Source organism: Notolepis coatsorum, assembly GCF_963971535.1.
Source record: "Notolepis coatsorum genome assembly, chromosome: 1".
Lineage (NCBI taxonomy): Eukaryota > Metazoa > Chordata > Actinopteri > Aulopiformes > Paralepididae > Notolepis > Notolepis coatsorum.
In genome coordinates this window covers 52,743,552-52,766,112 of record NC_140165.1, presented here as the reverse complement: position 1 = coordinate 52,766,112, position 22,561 = coordinate 52,743,552, and the positions used below count along the sequence as shown (strand labels likewise).

Sequence of the window (22,561 nt, the reverse complement as noted above, 5' to 3'; positions counted from 1 at the left end):
TTGATTCTCCTATTCAAAACATTGGCGTTTCATAGCGAGACAGTACTACAGGTGCCGGCAGGCGGCGGTGGTGGTCGCTGGGCAGGAAGGACATCAGACGAGGAAGAAGGGAGTTCAACGGCAAGTGCACCAGAGAAGGACTTCCTCTTGGACGTTCTACTCGGAGGAGAGAGGACGTCTATCCCAGGAGCAACAGAGGAGCGAGCGTGCAAGGAATAGACTCCGCTACCAAACGTGTTATTCCAGAAATACATGCGATAGTTGAGCGTTTGATTAATGCGCCGGATAAAGGAATAGACTCAGCTACCAAACGGGTTATTCCAGAAATATCTGCGGTAGCTTAGCGTTTGGTTCGTGTGCCAGAGACACGGTGAACGCTTCACCCGGCGAGCAGAGCCGAAGACCAGGTGATAGGCAGTGGCCACCTTGCGTTAGCTGTGTATATAGGCGTCATAGTAGGAGGGTTCAATACGACCCACAGTTTAGCTGTGTTTAGGCGAGCACCACAGTTTAGCTCCCCTCTTCGGCCCAGCAGAGGACGCCACTACACTGCACGCTTCTCCAGCCTCTTCAAGCCGTTGCCAACAACACTTGCCCCAGCATCCACTCCGCCCCGCTGGCTGTTATCGCGGGATCTCCGTCGGCCATCTTAGCATCCGGACTAGCAGTGCTGAGTTTGGGCCCACCATCTTGGATAAGTAGTGGCGTTCTGAGTGTTGAAACATGTTCGGTAGACAGTACACTGTGGGGAGCAAGCTCTGAAGATAAACAGTGCTTTGAATGCACACTGGAGAGCAGTGTAAAGGGGCGCCCCAACCATTACAGCCGGCTTTATATAGGAGTTTATTTGCTAAATGTGGGCCCACTGTTAATTTCTTTTGAGTGTAATAATATGTGTGTTCCTTTATAAAATTCCCATTCAGTAACCCCTTTTATCCCTTCCATTTTCCTCCCCTTTCTCCCCACCTATGGAGTAGTGGAACAGTATATATAAACCCTTAAAGGGAAGGTCTTGTTACTGTGTCTAGCCCAGTGTGGGAAGCACTTTAGTCTGTGTTACAGAGCGAGAGCACTTGGTGCCCAGGGCGGAATTAACTTGAATCAGACTGTGTTTAATTGTAACAGACTGCTTCACTAAACAAATACTGAGTGGGAGCACTGTGTGTGTCTGTTACTGAGTCTGTTGTCTTAACCATTTTCTGCCCAGGTAATGCTCATTATTATTTAACCCTTTCTCCACCCCTGCCTATAGTTTATTGTTAACGGTCTCTACAGGTCCTTAAGGAAGGGTACTGCTTTGGGGAGCGAAAACATTATTCATCTTACTGCCATCAGGTGTGGGAGGGCTCAGGAAATATTGGGGGAAGTGGGGGTGTGTGGGGCGCTACTGCTAATCGCCCTGGAAGGCAAGAAGGACCATCTAAAGAAGAGTACCATCCCTAGGTCAGTGAATCCTAGGCCCCATCCGCTCCTGCTGCTCAACCTCCATTTCGACATTCCTGGCCTACAGTCGGGGGCAGTGGCGGTTGGAATGCCCCACGGGCCCTGAGGCGAGATTGACAGCTCTTGACAGCTCGGGCCAGCTCTCTCCTATGATCCCAATATCTCTCGCACACAATTCTGGAAATTCCTGGAATAGTGGAATAAAACAGGAAAAACGTTTCAGCACCACGGAGAGTGTTCTCTGCACTGCAGCGGCGGTATAAAGCAGGCCCCAGGCTCACCACAACAGTGGATTTAAAAGCCTTTTATAGATAATTCATTTGTATCGCAACGGAGTCACGGATCTAGTCGTGCCACGTAGCATTATGTAGACAAAATTCATATAGAATAAACAAGTCTAAAACAAAGACTTTTAAACGAAGTTTAGCCTATTAAATCATTTTATAAGCATTCGTTTATTTGCGGTCTGTGTGAGAACTGAAGCAACCACCATCTGCCTGACAGCGTGGGGACAGAGAGAGGAGAGGAGAGGAGGAGGAGAGGAGAGGAGAGGAGAGGGAGGAGAGGAGAGGAGAGGAGAGGAGAGGAGAGGAGAGGAGAGAGAGAGAGAGAAGAGAAGAGAAGAAGAGAAGAGAAGAGAAGAGAAGAGAAGAGAAGAGAAGAGAAGAGAAGAGAAGAGAAGAGAAGAGAAGAGAAGAGAGAAGAGAAGAGAAGAGAAGAGAAGAGAAGAGAAGAGAAGAGAAGAGAAGAGAAGAGAAAGAGAGAGAAGAGAAGAGAAGAGAAGAGAGAGAGAGAGGAGAGGAGAGGAGAGGAGAGGGAGGAGGAGAGGAGAGGAGAGGAGAGGAGAGGAGAGGAGAGGAGAGGAGAGGAGAGGAGAGGAGAGGAGAGGAGAGGGAGAGGGCTGGGCTGGGCTGGTGTTCTGCAGATTGTTGCTTCAGTGTTCTCACGCAGACCACAAATAAACGAACGCTTATAAAATGATTTAATAGGCTAAACTTCGTTTAAAAGTCTTTGTTTTAGACTTGTTTATTCTATTTGAATTTATTCGACATAATGCTACGTGGCACGACTAGATCCATGACTCCGTTGCGATACAAATAAATTATCTATAAAAGTGCCCTATCTTTTAAATCCATCCACTGCTGTGGCGAGCCTGGGGCGAGCCTTTATCGCTACCGGGAAAACATAGGGGGAACATAGGGGGCCCGGAGAACATAGAACCCTTTTGGAACATGGGAAACATAGGGGGCCCGGGGAACATAGGACCCGGGCCCCGGGGCATGGCGCAATGCAGTCTGTCATCCAGTCCCACGAACGAACGGCAACTCCATTCAGTCCCGGGCCGGGCCCGGGCCCTAGACCCCCCGCGGGCCATAAGGCGGCTGCCTCAGTCGCCTCGCCTATATATCCGCGGCTGGTCGGGGGTCCAGCTAGACTCAGCTCTGCTGCATCCCGCTACCAGGTGGCTGTGTACAACCACTCCCATAAAGCAGGGATAATCCACCCTGCTACAAATCAATCAATCAATCAATAACCCGGCTGAGGACGAACAAATGAATGATGCTGCCCACTAGTGGCCAGTAGATAATTATTACAGCTTAAAGTGTGGCGTTAGTCCATTAGAGAGAGAAAGAGAGAGTATTAGGAACGCTGGTTTTGTCTAGCTGTATCAGTATATACAGCCGTAGACTAATATTTTATGAAATTATTACATTTAAAAATGTGTGTCTGTTGTTTTGTAAACTACTTCTCTCATCTTGGGTATGGCGGGAGGAAATACAGTCGCCACTGCACTTCCGCGTTACATGGAGCTCGTGGGGGGGGGGGGGGGGGGAGTGCCTTAAACATTCATTCATTTTATCCATCCCCCCCTCCCCACTCTTTCCCATGAGCTCAAAATACCGGAAGTGTTGCTGTGGTCTATTCAATGACTGTACGCAGCACATGCATATATCTTTAGTCACATAATGTATCTTTTTGTGTTGTCAATAGATTACACATTTTTTACTAATTAATCTCTCAATTTTCTGTAATTAATCTAGATTAAAAATAGCATTTGTCTACTTAAGACCGAAGCTTGTAACAGATATTTACTTGAGTAAAATCATGGAATTAATGTAAAATCAACACGAAGAAAGTATATTTAGATTCAAAGACTATTTTAATAGCGTTCTTTGAATACAGTTTCTCTCCTGTGAAATACAAATGTTCAACAAAACCATCAACATTGACTCAGCTAGACCTCTTTCTTATATCCGTGGGGCTAAGATTGAAGATTTGTCACTCCATAGATGAATTTAGATTAATTTATTTTAATGCTTTAAATAATTTAAATTAATCTCAAATTAAAGTATTCACTTTGACAGCCCTAGTATCTTTATATATATTATTATATTATATTTATATATATATCATTATATTATATATCTATTGCCACATGGCCCTGTAATCCTTGTTGGCTCTGATTTTCAACAGCACCCGCGACAGCCACAAGAGGTCACTCTTCACCTCAGCTGAGGGAGTCTAGAAACACTTGGGAATCAAATGAGCTTATTAAGTGGCCGCAACCTGCTGGGAGGGAGGCGGAGGGAGAGCCTAGATCTCTCTGGGTGGGAAGGCGGAGACGGGCTCATGCGAAAGACACATCCGCAGGCAGTTGAGCTTCTCTGTTTACTAGGAAACATGGAGTTTTCCTTCACTGTGTCAGAACACCTGTAACCAATCGCTCTGGTGGGCTACTGAGAGGACGACATTTGATTATTCATCATCAGTAGTCGAAGCTGCTATTTCTGAACAGGTACGTTGTGTGTTATTCATTTGTAATAAGCTAAGTTTAATCAAGTCAAGTTGAAGTTTTGTTTTATTTGTCACATATAATGTACATACAGTGAAATGCTTGGTATTGAGCCCCCTGAGATTGTGTTTCATACAATCAATCAATCAAACAGTAGGCCTACAAAGTAAAAAGAATAAAGACCAAACAATACAATATACAATATGCAAACTAAAGTACAACCTAAAGTACAAATGCAAACTTTTTTTAATGCAAGAATGAGGTAGGATGTGCAAATATTTTTGTAATAAATAGATACAAATGTAGTGTTGAAAGTGAGTGTGTGCATGTGGATGTGTGTGTGCTATGAATGTTGTGTTTATTACTTTAGCTAAAGTGCTCTGTGTTGTGTCCACTGAACAGTCTTGCATTGGTTTTATTGGTACACAAGATTGATTGATTGATTGATTGAAAACTTTATTAACAGATTGCAGAATGGGTACAATACAGTACAGCTCAATACACACAATTGTTAAGGGGATGCAGACCAGAGAAAGACTTTCGTCTTGTTTACACCAGGGTCCCCCATTTTCAATTCATCAGGACATATATGACATACATGACATACAGATAGTCAGTACTGCTACATCTATACATTTCTGACATACCAGATTTGCAAATACAGTACTGTTTGTGATACAGAAGGAGTCAAGAAAAGGGAGTATATACATTTGACGTAGAAACTGTACATTGGAGGAGGTTGGGTGGGGGGGGTTGGGTACACTGGGATATTGACAACCATACTGGGTAATTTACATTGGAGGTGGGTGGGGGGGGGGGGGGGGGGGCACATTGTATAAACAAGCAAAACTGTACATTGAGGGGGGGGGGGGGAACTCTGTACAAACAAACAAAATTGTACATTGGACTATTGACAAGACCATACTAGGTAAATGACTGTACATTGGAGGGGGTTGGGTTAGGATATTTACAGGGGCCAGTGTTGCATTGCAGTCTCCCGTAGGTGTCTCTTGAGAGAGGTTTTGAAAGTGGGTAGTGATCCACATTCCTTTACAGCTTTGGGTAGGGCGTTCCACATTGATGTGGCATAATTGCGAAACGTGTTTAGTCCCTTATTTGAGCCGAATCTGGGTTTAACATGATTTGTGGAGCTCCCTCTGGTGTTGTGATCGTGGTATTCACTGACCTTTGGGAAGTATTTTGCCATGTACATGGGTACCTTGGTCGTGTAGTGTATCTTGTAGACCAGGCCCATTGCAAGTTGCTGTACTCTGTCATCTACTCTAAGCCATCCTAGGTTGTCAAAGTGGGCAGGGGTGAGGTGGGTTCTAGGAGTAAGGTCAAGCAGTAGTCTGACCAGTTTGTTTTGAGATGTTTGTAATTTTGTTTTTAGCGCCTTTGAGGTGCTTTGGTACCATGAGGTGCAAGCATAGTCGTAGTACCCCTGAATGAGTGCTCCTGCCAGAGTCTTCAGGGTATTCTTGTTTACCAGAGAGGAGATCCGGTACAAGAATTGAGTTCGTTGGTTGACTTTTTTTATTACATTGGATGCCATTTTGTCACAGGAGAGATTAGCCTCTAGGATGGAACCCAGGTAGGTAATTTCATCTTTCCTTGTGACAATATTGTCACCCACTGTAACTGAGAAGCCGTCGGTCTTGCTGAGTTTGTTATTTGCGCTTGAAATGCATTCTTTTCGACTATAAAAGTTAACAAACCGAAGACGACTAAATCTAAGTTTGTTGTTGTTGTTGTTGTTGTTGTTGTTGTTGTTGTTGTTGTTGTTGTTGTTGTTAAGTAACTTAGGCCGTTCTCTATTTTCAACCTGTAATTCAAAACAAGTCATTCAAACTAAGCTTGAGCATGTGCATTATCTGTAGCCTATAGCTCATGGGTTTTGAATTCCTATTGTCAAACATGACTTCATTTTATTATATTTGCAAATACTATGCATTTCTTCTGAAGTTTCACGATCTCAGTCGTGTGGTAATATAGCTAAGGTCCCTGTATTGTAGGCCTTACCTGTCAAGGGAAGGGTTCATATCGTGCCCAGCTCACTCCATGATTTACAACTATACCGGAACCACTCCTAACACAAGAGGCATGTGTTGTATGCCCTCTTCGCCCTCTTTTACATGCCTCATCTTACTTCTGAGGAAAATAAATTAGTTGTGGTAAAAACTAAAATCCATTGCTCACCTGCATGCAGATTGTGAGGGCTCGTGCTGCATACCCGAACGCTCTCCCCCTTTCCACCTTTATTCAGGCTTTTCCTATGTTTTTAAATCAGTTTGTAAGTCACTGGTAAACATTTTCATGTCAATGAAAATAGACTGGGAACCCTTACTAAAAAAAAAGGTCTAAGTTGATCGACATTTCGGTTTTACAATAGTAATGGCAATTGTATAAATAATGATCAAAGTCATTATTCTCATTTTCATTGGAAAATACATATTACATTTTGCACATAATCTCACACACATCCAAACATTTTAAGCAGTTTTGAACACGTTCATTTAGTTTGACACTTATTGAGAGTAAATTAGTTTAAATATGGCCACCAGAGGTGTCATCGGGACGTTGAATCCTTGTTGTGTTAATTACTCATTATTTAATTACTCATTATTCAATGATCTGTCACCAATAGTCTAACATAGCCTATGAATTAATCAAAAGTGAAATGAAACTATTCTTGGTTTTGCTGGGGACCCTGTGGAACCCCTTCGAGGACCCCTGGGGGGTCCCCGGGCCTCACTTTGAGACCTATATAGTAGACCACGGCTCTCTTATTTGGCATGAAAAGAAGAAAATCAGAGCCTCTGTATTAAAGCTGCTGTATATAGGCAACTTTGGAGAAGAGCGAGTTTACCTGCCCAGCAGAAATAGAGCAAGCTCTGCATCACTTTCCAAGCCCATGCACGCGCAACAAAGGTTTACCACAGACTCCCAGAGGCACCAGCAGCTGTAAGCTGAATAAAATAAATAAATAATACAAATATATACCCCAGCCTCTGATCGGCAGGTGCTTTTGCACGTTGTGTGTCTCTCTGACGAGGGATCTGAGTGGTCTTGGTTTTCCAACGCGACCCCTGGGAACAAGCCACTACTGCAACTTACAGCCATGGCAACTCGTTCCCTTAAGCATCTTACAGCCAAATGAAATGGGGGGGGGGGGGGGGGGGTTCTATGCTTCGATCGTCACCAACGGAATACGTTACACAGTACATATACACACACGCTCCGATTGCGGGGAAGGAATTATTGGATCAACGCAAGATTGATACCATATAGCCCTTACCGTGACTAGGATGTACTGCAAAAAGAATATTCCAATTATCTGATCGCCAAGTATTGATGTTGATCGTGTTGCCAAGATAATCCACCAAAGAACATGAACCGGCGGTGCTCGATTCTCCCCAATCCATGTGTTATAAACGTTACTCCTGGCCGACAAGGAAAACCTGGACCGGACTTTTTAGACGTTAGGCGGCGGTATTGGACGTTTGCGATCTCAGACCCATTCAGGACAGCCGGCACAGGCTGCCTCGATAGATTATGAATGGAAATAGCGAATAAAAGAAATAACGACCCAGAAACGAGAATATTCGTTTCTGGCACTGAACCGTTGGGCCACAGAAACGAGAATTCTCGTGAACGGCACCGGATGGGTTAAGCAACTTACAGCCATGGCAACTCGTTCCCTTAAGCAACTTACAGCCATGGCAATTCGTTCCCTTAAAGCCTACTACAAGTTTCACGTGAAATATGTTTGAACTATATCAAGTCAGATTGACTACGGTCATATATTATTTATACAGGCAGACATCAATGGTGCAAAAAGGAAAAGGGAGGACGAGTGATTTAAGTGTTGCCCAACAGCGGCAGGCGGCATGTTTGAAACCAGATGGATGGCGCCGTAAAGGAGCCAATAAAATGCCAGTAAAGTTCTGAGGATTAGACCCTGGTCTCTGGCTTGTGGCACTTTCTTCTTTTCCCCCTGCGGCGTTGATCCGATCGGATCCGAGGTCAGTTGACATCTCACTCCCTCCCTCTCTGGCAGGGATACAATGAGCTGACCCCAGTTCCCAGTATAGCCGAACTCCCGGTGTGTAGGGTACGGTGCAGTGGCCTCTGATGTTGTCGGTGTGCCCTGTGCCGCCTCTCAAAAGGCCCCCGTCCGTGATCCAAATGAAAACATATGGGTAGGGTAGCCCCCGACACCAAAACTAAATACATAGGAATGGAAGGGATGCTTTCATTCCATATTTGATTTGACGGAGGTCGGAGTAACACTAGACAACAAATAAATATAGGTTATTATTAATTGTATTTGCTGTATTTTATAGCTGTAAAAATGTTTGCTTACTTTGATGCTACCTCGAGAGTAAAACAAGACCGATATTCTGTTCTACAGTGGGTTAAGAAAGTTCCCAAATGTTTATTTTCCATCTATAAATCGAACTCATCAAGAATGTATGTGGATATTGTGTACCCACATCTATATACGCTGAAACATATTCCACATGTATATACGCTGAAACATATTCCAGATTTATATACACTGAAACATATTCCAGATCTATATACACTGAAACATATTCCAGATTTATATACGCTGAAACATTCCACATTTATATACACTGAAACATATTCCACATTTATATACACTGAAACATTCCACTTTTATATACACTGAAACATATTCCACATCTATATACGCTGAAACATATTCCAGATTTATATACGCTGAAACATATTCCACATGTATAAACATATTCCAGATTTATATACGCTGAAACATATTCCACATCTATATACGCTGAAACATATTCCAGATTTATATACGCTGAAACATATTCCAGATTTATATACGCTGAAACATATTCCTCATCTATATACGCTGAAACATATTCCAGATTTATATACGCTGAAACATTCCACATTTATATACGCTGAAACATATTCCACATCTATACGCTGAAACATATTCCAGATTTATATACGCTGAAACATATTCCACATGTATATATGCTGAAACATATTCCAGATTTATATATGCTGAAACATATTCCAGATTTATATACGCTGAAACATATTCCACATGTATAAACATATTCCAGATTTATATACGCTGAAACATATTCCACATCTATATACGCTGAAACATATTCCAGATTTATATACGCTGAAACATTCCACATTTATATACGCTGAAACATATTCCACATTTATACGCTGAAACATATTCCAGATTTATATACGCTGAAACATATTCCACATGTATATATGCTGAAACATATTCCAGATTTATATACGCTGAAACATATTCCACATCTATATACGCTGAAACATATTCCAGATGTATACGCTGAAACATATTCCACATCTATATACGCTGAAACATATTCCAGATTTATATGCTGAAACATATTCCAGATTATTATGCTGAAACATATTCCACATCTATATACGCTGAAACATATTCCAGATTTATATATGCTGAAACATATTCCAGATGTATATATGCTGAAACATATTCCAGATTTATATACACTGAAACATATCCCACATTTAAGTGCATTTCCCATATTGGGGTGTTCCTTTAAACAAGTGCATTTCCCGGCAAGGCAGACACAGGAGCTCAGCCACTAAAGTGTTTTTATGACCCGCTCTACCGCTGGGCTGTCTGCGTTCCCTCACAGACCTGCAGTCTCACCATCCACTCCATCCAGTCATTCACTCTGTCATCCACACCATAATATCCTAGAATTTAGGAATCGATTTCATTGACTCGTTTCACATCATTCCTCGCGTGACGTCATCATCTGGTTACTGTCGTTTGGATGGGGGTTGGATTCGTTGAGAAATGTTGGTTTTGAAATCTCTGTGCCGGTGTGCTGTCTAGACATGAAAGTGGCTTTTATTGTTGCCAGGTGATTATGGTTTTTCCAGGCAGGGTGCTTGATAGGGGGTAACTTGTAAAAAAAAAAAACCCTAGGTTATGTCTCCTGAATCAGCAAGCTTGTGTTGTTTATGTTAAACATTTGCACTCTGGTTGGATGCCAAACTTCCTTTCGTTGTACTGTACTTGTGCTGTATAATGACAATACATTTGAATCTAATCTAAAGGGGGATACCACCCACTGTGCCCCAAGACAGTTCAGTCAGTATTTGTGACTCTCTCCTAAAGCTAGAAATCGGGTAGAGAACTCTCCAATCGGTGATGGGATGTAAAATCTGGGGCTGCTCCATAGACGATGAGTGTGAGGCTCAGGTCATACAATGTTTGTGTGAGCTCTTACACCCAAATGAGGTTTATATTCTTGCATTGCTATAAGGTCTGAAATCATTTGGGTGTAAGAGCTCACACAAACATTTTATGGCCTCATCACTTTGGTAGCAATTTGAAAAACTAATTTGAAATGTGGTAAATGTAACTTCGAACACAGAGCCAAGTGGCGACCTTGAGCGATGCGATGCCAGGGGTAGCATGGCCGCGGAGTCGTGCGCCAGCGCTCTCCATAGAAACACAAAGACCCATCCAGCGCTCTCCATAGAAACACAAAGACCCAGCCAGCGCTCTCCATAGAAAAACAAAGACCCAGCCAGCGCTCTCCATAGAAAAACAAAGACCCATCCAGCGCTCTCCATAGAAAAACAACGACCCAGCCAGCGCTCTCCATAGAAAAACAAAGACCCAGCCAGCGCTCTCCATAGAAAAACAAAGACCCAGCCAGCGCTCTCCATAGAAAAACAAAGACCCAGCCAGCGCAGGGCTGCAGTATTTGACTAGTGATCATGTGCAGGCAGCTGAAGCCTTTTGCAATTTTCTTAACCCATCGTGAATCAGAACGTACTGTAGGTCTCTTTTACTCTTGTTTACAGATATCACAAACATAAACAAACCTTCTCTCTAGTGTTTGTATCAAGAGCTCTCGTCAATCAACTAGAGAATGAGAAATGTCTCCTGTTTTTCCTATTTCTAGTGGTGCAGCCGCCGGCTACCCATTTGTTGACGTCCGGATTACAGACTGGGCTCTAAGGGAGCTAGTGATAGTACTGTATATAACGTTGGACTATAAAAGCGGAGACAATGTTGTCACTACTACTGTACCATGATGTCATGTCTTGGCCGTCTGCTTCGTTCCCGCCAGTGTGCCAGTAGGATGAGGTCATCCCACCACTGACCGACAACACGCCTGCAGGCCACCATACTTGCACCAGACAGGGTATGTCTATTTCAGGGCCTTTTGACATTGCATTGTTATTCAGGGACATTCGTCTCTCAGGAGTAGCCTGTTTAGCACAGACCTAGCGGTGATAAGTCTGTCGGGCTGACCTGAGTCCAGGTATATGGACAATTTGACAGGGATGCCATTCGTTCGTTCGTTCATTCATTCATTCAGTCTTTATTTGGACTCCGAAACGTACACAGAGGGGCAGCCCTCATTTACAGTGTCGTCGAGTGTCACACAGTCATCATCAATAGTCATCAACAATCGTCAATTAATATACAAAGTACAAGAAAGAGAAAACTAAAAAAAGTTTGTAATAGAAATAAACAAGAATACTATAAGAATAGAAAAATAGATTCCTTTCAAACATTACACACTCACGAAACAATTACAGTTTGTGGTGACCTGCTTGGTCGCCAGTGCTCTAAATGGACCCATGGACATTAGTGTACTTCGTTTCAATGTCCCCTATGTGTTTCAATGTCCCCCGTGTGTTTCAATGTCCCCCGTGTGTTTCAATGTCCCCGTGTGTTTCAATGTCCCCCGTGTGTTTCAATGTCCCCTATGTGTTTCAATGTCCCCCGTGTGTTTCAATGTCCCCCGTGTGTTTCAATGTCCCCCGTGTGTTTCAATGTCCCCCGTGTGTTTCAATGTCCCCCGTGTGTTTCAATGTCCCCCGTGTGTTTCAATGTCCCCTGTGTGTTTCAATGTCCCCCGTGTGTTTCAATGTCCCCTGTGTGTTTCAATGTCCCCCGTGTGTTTCAATGTCCCCCGTGTGTTTCAATGTCCCCCGTGTAACCCACGTGTAAATTCTGATTACAAGATTAAATACGTAAAAAATACGTCATGTTACATTGTAGTCAAATACCATCGAAACGTCATGTGATATTTTGTCCGCGTCGCCCAGCCACAGCGCCGGGTGGATTTCCCCAACGCAAACCATCATGTCGGCAACCGTGTTCCTGTTTTGCAGGAGCAGACTGGATGTTACGGGCCGAGGGAGAGAGGTGGTGACCGTGCTGCCGTCTGCGATGTGTGGACCTGCCCTGCCCCTGTGTCTGCTGCTATGGGTGGCGGGGGCAATGGTCTCCAGAACACAAGGTGCCCATCATGTTAGGTTTAGCACGTGATTTGTTGATTGGTTGATGGATGGATGGATGGATCATAGATGGATCATGGATGGATGGATCATGGATGGATCATGGATGGATGGATCATGGATGGATCATGGATGGACCATGGATGGATGGATCATAGGTGGATGGATCATGGTTGGATCATGGATGGATGGATCATGGATGGATCATGGATGGATGGATCATGGATGGATCATGGATGGATGGATCATGGATGGATCATGGATGGACCATGGATGGATGGATCATAGGTGGATGGATAATGGATGGACCATGGATGGATGGATCATGGTTGGATCATGGATGGATGGATGGATGGATGGATGGATTGATATGTGTGTGGATGGATGGATCATGGTTGGATGGATGGCTCATGGATAGATGGATGGATGGATAGATAGGTGTGTGGATGGATGGATCATGGATGGATGGATAGATAGGTGTTTGGATGGATGGCTCATTGATGGATGGATAGATAGGTGTCTGGATGGATGGATAGATAGGTGTCTGGATGGATGGATGGATGGATAGATAGGTGTGTGGATGGATGGATAGATAGGTGTGTGGATGGATGGATAGATAGGTGTGTGGATGGATGGATAGATAGGTGTGTGGATGGATGGATCATGGATGGATGGATGGATAGATAGGTGTGTGGATGGATGGATCATGAATGGATGGATGGATGGATGGATGGATGGATAGATAGGTGTGTGGATCATGGATGGATTTCTTTATCTACTGTATCTCCTACTGCAGCTTCAGATGTTAAAACATATCATTAGTTCTGCTGGTTGAAGCAACACCAGTCTAGTATGTATGACTCCCTCTCTTGCTGGCGGCCTGTGTGTTTCAGGCGAGGTCATGGCCCCTGCCAGTCTGAGCACCATGGCGGGTCAGCCCTTCACGCTGGGCTGTAACATCACCGTGGCAACGGACGACACGGTCCGCCAGGTGCGCTGGCTCAACTCGCACGGCGTGGTCCTGGTGTCGTACGAGCCGGGCCAGCCGGCCCAGATCACCACGCGGCGGCCCGAGGTGGAGCTCACGAACTCGGGCAACGACGCCAGCGCCATCACCGTCAGGAAGGCCCGGCCCAACGACGAGGGCTGCTACCGCTGCGTGTTCGACGTCTACCCCAGTGGGAGGCAGGAGGGGAGGACCTGTCTGAGTGTCACAGGTGAGTTTGGCTATCCTGAGCTGACGGCTTAAAGGGATAGTTTGCATTTATGGACATTAAAGGGATAGTTCGCATTTATGGACATTAACTTGTATGATATAATGTAGTTGTAGCACAGCTATTAGCTATTAGAACACCACCCCGCGTTCGGACTTCTGGCCGGGTTTTGAGCGAAGCTTTAGATGGGCAAGCGACAGAAATGGGGTCTTGAGAACTAAACGTTTTAATCCACGCCACAACATGGCGGCAAAAGGGTTCCCTATTTCTAACACAAAATCATCGTTCTCCAGAATTGTGAAACAATTACCAGTGAAACGGCTCCAGTTTTATTTTCAAGGAAAATAACAGGTATCATCTTCTTACCATGGTATTATCATCATTATCATCTTCTTACCATGGTATTATCATCGGTATCATCTTATTACCATGGTATTACCATCAGTATCATCTTCTTACCATGGTATTATCATCTTCTTACCATGGTATTATCATCGGTATCATCTTCTTACCATGGTATTATCATCATTATCATCTTCTTACCATGGTATTATCATCGGTATCATCTTCTTACCATGGTATTACCATCAGTATCATCTTCTTACCATGGTATTATCATTGTACATCTTCTTACCATGGTATTATCATCTTCTTACCATGGTATTATCATTGTACATCTTCTTACCATGGTATTATCATCTTCTTACCATGGTATTATCATCTTCTTACCATGGTATTATCATCGGTATCATCTTCTTACCATGGTATTATCATCGGTATCATCTTCTTACCATGGTATTATCATCGGTATCATCTTCTTACCATGGTATTATCATTGTACATCTTCTTACCATGGTATTATCATCTTCTTACCATGGTATTATCATCTTCTTACCATGGTATTATCATCGGTATCATCTTCTTACCATGGTATTATCATCTGTATCATCTTCTTACCATGGTATTTTTTTTAAATGTATTATTTAACCTTTATTTATCCAGGCAAGCAATTAAGAACAAATTCTTATACAAAAGCAGCCTGTCCAAAAAGCAAAGGCCTTTTGTGGGAAGGGGGGTGGGAGGCTGTAACAAAAACAAGGTTATGTACAGTATACAAGTAAATAAAATACTAAATGACAGTAGCAATAGTATACAAGGACAATAATAAATAAGGGAGAGAGAAGGAAAGGGAGAGAGGGAAAAAGAGAAAGGAAGAGTGAGAACCAGAGGGAGAGCGAGAACTAGAGGGGGAGAGAGTGAAGAAAGGGGGAGAGGGAGGGAGGTAGGTGAGGGGGCTTAGGGGGAGGAGAGAATAGTCTGAGGGTTATGCGTGCGATTGGGAGGCAGTCAGCAGGTGCAACAGTCGGTTAAGATCTTATCATCTTCTTACCATGGTATTACCATCTGTATCATCTTACCATGGTATTATCATCTTCTTACCATGGTAATATGGTATGGTATTATGGTATTATCATGGTATTATCATCTTCTTACCATGGTATTACCATCATTATCATCTTCTTACCATGGTATTACCATCAGTATCATCTTCTTACCATGGTATTATCATCTTCTTACCATGGTAATATGGTATGGTATTATGGTATTATCATGGTATTATCATCTTCTTACCATGGTAATATGGTATGGTATTATGGTATTATCATGGTATTATCATCTTCTTACCATGGTATTACCATCAGTATCATCTTCTTACCATGGTATTATCATCTTCTTACCATGGTATTACCCATTATCATCTTCTTACCATGGTATTATCTTCATTATCATCTTCTTACCATGGTATTATCATCTGTATCATCTTCTTACCATGGTATTACATTTACATTTAGTCATTTAGCTGACGCTTTTATCCAAAGCGACTTACAAGTTCTATATTACCTTGCTAATTATGTATACAATGGCCAACTCAACACTGTGGTAAAACTGAAATTACCGCCATAATACCATGATGATTTTCGGAAAGGGTTGAACTTTTGGTCTTTATTCTGTGAAGACGGAGACTCCTGTGAGTGTGTTTGTGTAAGTCAGCCTTTTCAGCTCCGCTGACTCTATCCTTTACAACCTGTACAAGCAGAAGGTCCGTAGGAATGAGTGCTTTGATAGCAGGAAGCGGTGGGTTTTTGGCTGCAGACTCCACAGACCAGTTACAGAGAAGTGGAGATCTAACCAGCCTCTCCCCCTGCGGCTAAAACACATGGAACAAGCCCGTTTAAATGCTTGATTTGAATTCACAGATCAAATCACACCCAAATAAGATTAGGATACTAAGATGAGATAAGATATTCCTTTATTGATCCCCTTGGGGAAATTCAGTCATCATAACAACATGGGGGAGGGGGGAGGGGAGGTACAGGTATGGGCAGGGTAATAGTAGAAAGACATAAATACAGGCAATAAATGGCTGCATTTATATAGCGGCTTTTATCCAAAGCGTTTTACAATTTGTTGCTCACATTTTACCCATTCACTCACACATTCACACAGCGATGGCGGAGGCAACCATGCGAGGTGCCAACCTGCACATCAGGAGCCATTAGGGGTTAAGTGTCTTGCTCATGGACACTTCAACACGCTGCCCGGAAGGAGCGGGAATCAAACCGGGAACCTCCGGATTACCAGACCTCCTGAGCCACTGTCGCCCCTAATAGTAGAGTAGAAAAGTAAAAAAATAAGCAGTCTAATCAATATAATTAACTCTGAATATAAGAATATGAGCAAGTAGGCAGTACAATCGAAGGTGGAGATGAGGATCTTTATGAGGATCTGTATGCCCTATCAGTTATATTATACATTACAATAAATGTGGTCAATAACACTTAGAATCTGAATATTTACTATGAGTAAGTAAAGTATACAGTATACACAGGTACAGTCCATACGGTACCCTAACTGGCATGATTACAGGGGTTCGATATGCTTTTGAGGACTGTGGATACACACAGATGCACACAAGCACACACAATTCAGAATTCAAGAGTTTTATTTGTCACATACATACACAAGTCATGCAGTGAAATGTAGGTGGCCATGCCCACCTCGATTGTGCAAAACACAAATAATAAAATTGAATAGATAATAAAATAAGAGAGTAGTCATGATAAAAAAAAGTAATACGAATAAAATACAATGCTAAGCTTAAGAACAAAGGCAATTACTTCCAAACATTTACCACAGATCAAAGGCATAAGTACTGTACCTACGCAATTTCTTTTAATAAAATACTATAGAAATATCAAGCATTGCAATATATCAACACTTAATAAATATACAGAAAATGCTAAATATAACAAAGTAATTCATAATAAAACACTAATGATAAGGATAAACACCAAATGAAGAAACCCACTCCCATTGCCTTTCCCATTGGAAAGTCTAACATGCAGGTATTGACATCAATGCTACATACCCTATCCATGACCCCTAATGACACCACAACCCAACATGTAGATAGATAGATGCTACATACCCTACCATGACCCCTAATGACACCACAACCCAACATGTAGATAGATAGATGCTACATACCCTACCACATGACCCCTAATGGCACCACAACCCACTGTGTAAATAGATAGGCAACGATACATAGGGATGGAGAAGCCAGACAGGTGTCGCTCCCCTGCCAGACCGGGCTGTACACTCAAATCACTCCAATCGCACAGTTTTCTACACACTAGGTCCATAACTAGATCTATCTGCAGCCTTCGACACAGTCAACCATCAGATCCTCCTCGCGGCCCTCGCAGGAATGGGAGTGGCTGGCTCTGCGCTGACATGGCTGTTATCATACCTCAATGGCCGCTCCTACCAAGTGTCATGGAGAGGGACCCTGTCGGCCACCCGCCCCCTGCTCTCTGAGCGGATCTTGGCCTGTCTGTCCGACATCTCCGCCTGGATGACGACCAACCACCTCAAACTGAACCTAAGCCAAACAGAATTGCTCCCCCCTGACCGACCTTTCCATCACAGTCGAGAATGCAGCTGTGACCGCGTCCCCGACCGCCAAGAACCTTGGTGTTGTCCTCGACGACCAGTTGAACTTCTCTGCTCACATCGCAACGACAACCAGAACCTGCAGATTCCTCCTGAGCAACGTCAGAAGAATCCGCCCCTTCCTGACAAAAGAAGCCACCCAACTCCTCGTCCAATCAACAGTCATCTCCCGCCTCGACTACTGCAACGCACTGCTCGTTGGCCTCCCGGCCACTGCCACCAAGCCTCTTCAACTAATTCAGAACGCAGCGGCCCGCCTGATCTCAAACCTACCGAAGTCGGCCCATGTCACCCCACTTCTTAGAGACCTGCACTGGCTCCCCATTGCTGCACGAATCCGCTTCAAGGCCCTCGACCTGGCATACCGTGCGGCAAAGGGAACCGCTCCCGCCTACCTCCGGTCAATGGTCTCTAACTACACACCCTCAAGACCCCTACGCTCTGCATCTTCTGGCCGCCTCAGACCTACTCCTATCCGAGTTCCGGGAGGGTCATCAAGGAGAAGCGGCCTATTCTCAGTCCTTGCCCCACAATGGTGGAATGAACTACCCACCCCAGTTAGAACAGCCGAAACCCGTCCAATCTTTCGCCGTCGACTAAAGACGCACTTTTTCAACCATTATCTGAAATAAAAAAAAATAAAAAAAAATAAAAAGATATCTAACCCTAACTAACCTTACTGTCATGCACTTGTCCTAATAAACTAACCTACTGTAACACTCAACACTTTGATGAACATTGTTACTCAGCTGATAGAGTTGTGCCCTTCCTGATGACTTGTCGTACAGAACTTGTAAGTCGCTTTGGATAAAAGCGTCAGCTAAATGACTAAATGTAAATGATAACATCACAATCCACCCAATCACATGACCTCCCCCCTTCCCATATCTGTCCTCGCCAGTGAACGTGGGCCTGGAGGGGAACAAGACGGCCATCAGCGGCAGACCGGCCACGCTGTCCTGCTGGTACAGTCTCCCCGAGAGGGTGAGGCAGGTCCTGTGGCTCAAGACGGCGGAGCAGGGCGACACCACCAGCGTGGCCTCGTTCGCCAAGGGGGGCCGGCCGGCCGTGGTGGAGCCCTACCGGGGCAGGGTGGGCCTGAGCGCCTCGCTGGGGGACACCCGGCTCACCATCGCCTCGGTCCGGATGGAGGACGAGGGCTGCTACACCTGCGAGTTCCACACCTACCCCGAGGGCACCAGGAGGGCCACGGCCTGCCTCTCCGTCTACGGTGAGTGTGGGGAGCATGCGCGTCGTCGTGCGGATTAGATTAGATCAGATTCTTTAATGACCACCCAGCCAGGCTGGTGGAATTTGTTTTCAGTGCATTACAGCATTGTTCCAACATAGAACATATAACATCACTTACTATTAAGGATGTCCGATATTATCGGCCTACCGATATTATCGGCCGATATTGGCATTAAAATGTGATATCGGAAAATATCGGTATCGGTTTTTTACATTTCTATAACCTTTATTTACCCAGGCAAGCAAGTAAGAAAAAATTCTGATTTGATTTATTGTCAAAAGTATGCATAATGTTATGTTAATTCCACAACAAGACATATGTAATGGTTGATATCGGTATCGGAAATTAAGAGTTGGACAATATCGGTATATCGGTATCGGTAAAAAAGCCAATATCGAGCATCCCTACTTACAATACATACATACTACATGCAGTTAAATACATAAATACATAATTACAAAGACCACAATATCACAGTTTATGTCCATGTCCATAGCAACAGAGGTAGGGGGGGGGTTGCTATGCACTGTATTAGCACTGTAGTCTCGCGATGGCCAGGTCCAAAGTCGCATGAGCGCCGGTTTAACCCTTTCACTACCACACTGCCAAAGGCTTAACCCTTTCACTGTGACGATACAGAACGTTAACCCTTTCACTACCACCCACTACCAAATTGTTAACCCTTTCACTGAAACGATACAGAACGTTAACCCTTTCACTGCCACACGACAAAGGGTTAAAACCCTTTCACTACCACACACTACCAAATGGTTAACCCTTTCACTGCGCCAATACAGAAGGTTAGCCCTTTCACTACCACACTACAGAAGGTTAACCCTTTCACTACCACACTACAGAAGGTTAACCCTGTCACTACCACACGGCAGAAGGTTAACCCTGTCACTACCACACGGCAGAAGGTTAACCCTTTCACTACCACACTACATAATGTTAACCCGTTCACTGCCACACGACAAAGGGTTAACCCTTTCACTGCGACAATACAGAAGGTTAGCCCTTTCACTGCCACACGACAAATAGTGTCTGTAGTGTGGTAGTGAAAGGGTTAACCTTCTGTAGTGTGGTTGTGAAAGGGTTAAGGTCTGGAGAGACACTTAATTTGCTGTGGTTTGGATTGGTTGCATGGTGATTGATATCTAGAGGCATCCATGTCTGTGAAGGGATTGTACATAATGTGCAGGCCGTCACCACGACTACAACATAAATGGCAAATGGCTGCATTTATATAGCGCTTTTATCCAAAGCGCTTTACAATTTGTTCCTCACATTTTACACATTCACTCACACATTCACACACCGACGGCGGAGGCGACCATTAGATTAGATCAGATTCTTTAATGACCACCCAGCCAGGCTGGTGGAATTAGCTTTCAGTGCATTACAGCATTGTTCCAACATAGAACATATAACATCACTTACAATACATACATACTACATGCAGTTAAATACATAGATACTGTTGTGGAAAATGTGTATATGGAGTGGACTAGTTTAATATAGGTCAACTAGCAGTACTGAAAGACACTAGGGCGACAGTCCGGCTGATGTTCTTAAAACAACTTTAAGATAGGGACAGATAGACATTTCAGTACATCACATCTTGTGCTTTTAATCTTGTACATCACATCTTGTTCTCTCTTTCACACACACACATATACTCTTTCACATTCACACACACACACACATATACTCTTTCACATTCACACACACACACACACTCATTTTCACATTCACACACACACACTCATTTTCTCTTTCACTAATCTTGACTCCAGACTCCAGCTTTATCTCTCTTCGATGTTAAATCTATGTGTCATCTTAATGTACGTCATGTCATATCTGATATAATATGTCACGTCATCATATCTGTCATGTTGGGGCAGGGCTGGGAAGGTATTATCTGGGGGGCACGGGGTTTGGGAGGTGAGAGTGTTTTTGTTCAGCTGTGGTGACCGTCTGCTAGATCCATAGCTCTGCTGTTAAACTTTCTTTCTTTAAATAAAATTGCTTGTTGAAATTGGAAAAATCGTCTCCTGCTGTGTTAACGACTTCTCAGCCACAACAATACATAATTACAAAGACCACAATATCACAGTTTATGTCCATAACAGCAGAGGTAGGGGGGTTGCTACAGGGAGTTCAGTGTCCGTATGGCAGTGGGGAAGAAGCTTTTTTGTTTTTTGTTTTGGTGACAACATTGAACTGGGAACCTCCGGTTTTGCCAGACTTCTGAGTGAGCCATAGCTAACTTTAGCATAGTTAGCATTAGACTGGTGGTCATCGAATCTCCTCAGTCTACCTGCCGTGCTCCCAAATGTCTCGAGGGCGGTTTAGTAGCATTGGTGCTACGTCTCTCTGGCCGCAATTCTAGTTTGGGCCATGTGGTGCTAGGAGGTGGAAGGGTTCACAAGAGGTCAAGCGGTGAGCAGGAAATATCTGCTGGTAGCCAGTGACCATCACTTACATGTGGAGACTGATCAGTCTGTGGAAAATAACTTGTGTCTCGAGTATAGAGTAACTTGAGTAACGAGTATTGTTCTGAGATGGATAGATTTATGTTGAGTGTTTGAGATATTGGTAGCAGAAACTGCTTGCATCTGTTTATGCTAGTCTTAGAAGTAGAATAGGGTCCGATAGCATGTCACTGAAAAATCATATACGGGGCTTGGGCGGTATCCTTTTTTTCACACCGTCATACCTTTATTACATAATACCCCGGTGTACGGTATTTGACGTATGACTTTCATTTTCATCAGTGGGGGGGGGGGGGGGGGGGGGGCAACCCGTGTTACCAAGTAAACAAATCATCGTCAGCTCTCAGAATGGTAGTAGTCAGAAGCCCGCACCGTTAGCGTTACTGCGTTAGCATCTAGCCTAGCCATGGCAGACTATTTGATTCGCTAAGGGCTAGAAATTGCCTGGGTTTTGGTCATATGCTCCCGAAATGCTCCCGTTGTTTGGCTACTTCTATGTGCAGTGAAAACTACTCGAATGCTTTATAACCTAGTCATTGATTTAGTTCAGGGTAATCTAAGATTAGCCGCAGAGCTAACGCTAGTTAACGTGAGCTAACGCTAGTTAATCAAGCTCAGTAGCTCACAGAGAGAGATAAACAGCTGACAGCGGATAGTACAGGACGGTACAAATACAATAAAAAGGCGGCTGGGGGCTGTTGTGTAAACCTTGTACTCTTTAGTTCACATATAATAAGAGACGGATTATTTGCTTGCTCCACCAGTGCACCACAACAACACACACCAACTCTCGTCACAACACTTTACGGTATTTTCACAGCACTGTCGCAACATTACCGTAAAACGTGAACACTGTTGTGACCCACTCGCTCCACTAGTGAGGACGCCTGGTCTCACCCTCTGCTGGCGCGTGTGTGCACTACACTCAAAACTCTGTTTCACTGTAATAGAAGTTGAAGCGCATCTGTGATTTTGACGGTGACGGACGGTATTGATTTTCAATACCGTCGGG

At 43.9% G+C, this 22,561-nt stretch overlaps 1 protein-coding gene across 1 annotated transcript in view; it reads left to right on the top strand.

The window, feature by feature from the left end:
* Positions 1-4,067: 4,067 nt before the first annotated feature.
* Positions 4,068-22,561, top strand: part of LOC311231275 (OX-2 membrane glycoprotein-like) — a 55,781-nt gene continuing 37,287 nt past the window's right edge. Inside the window, exons 1-5 of the mRNA XM_084317817.1 lie at positions 4,068-4,240; positions 11,392-11,466; positions 12,446-12,573; positions 13,465-13,788; positions 18,704-19,033. Coding sequence (XP_084173943.1) covers positions 12,504-12,573; positions 13,465-13,788; positions 18,704-19,033 — 724 coding nt within the window. The 5' untranslated portion in view covers positions 4,068-4,240; positions 11,392-11,466; positions 12,446-12,503. The remainder of the gene's footprint in view (positions 4,241-11,391; positions 11,467-12,445; positions 12,574-13,464; positions 13,789-18,703; positions 19,034-22,561) is intronic.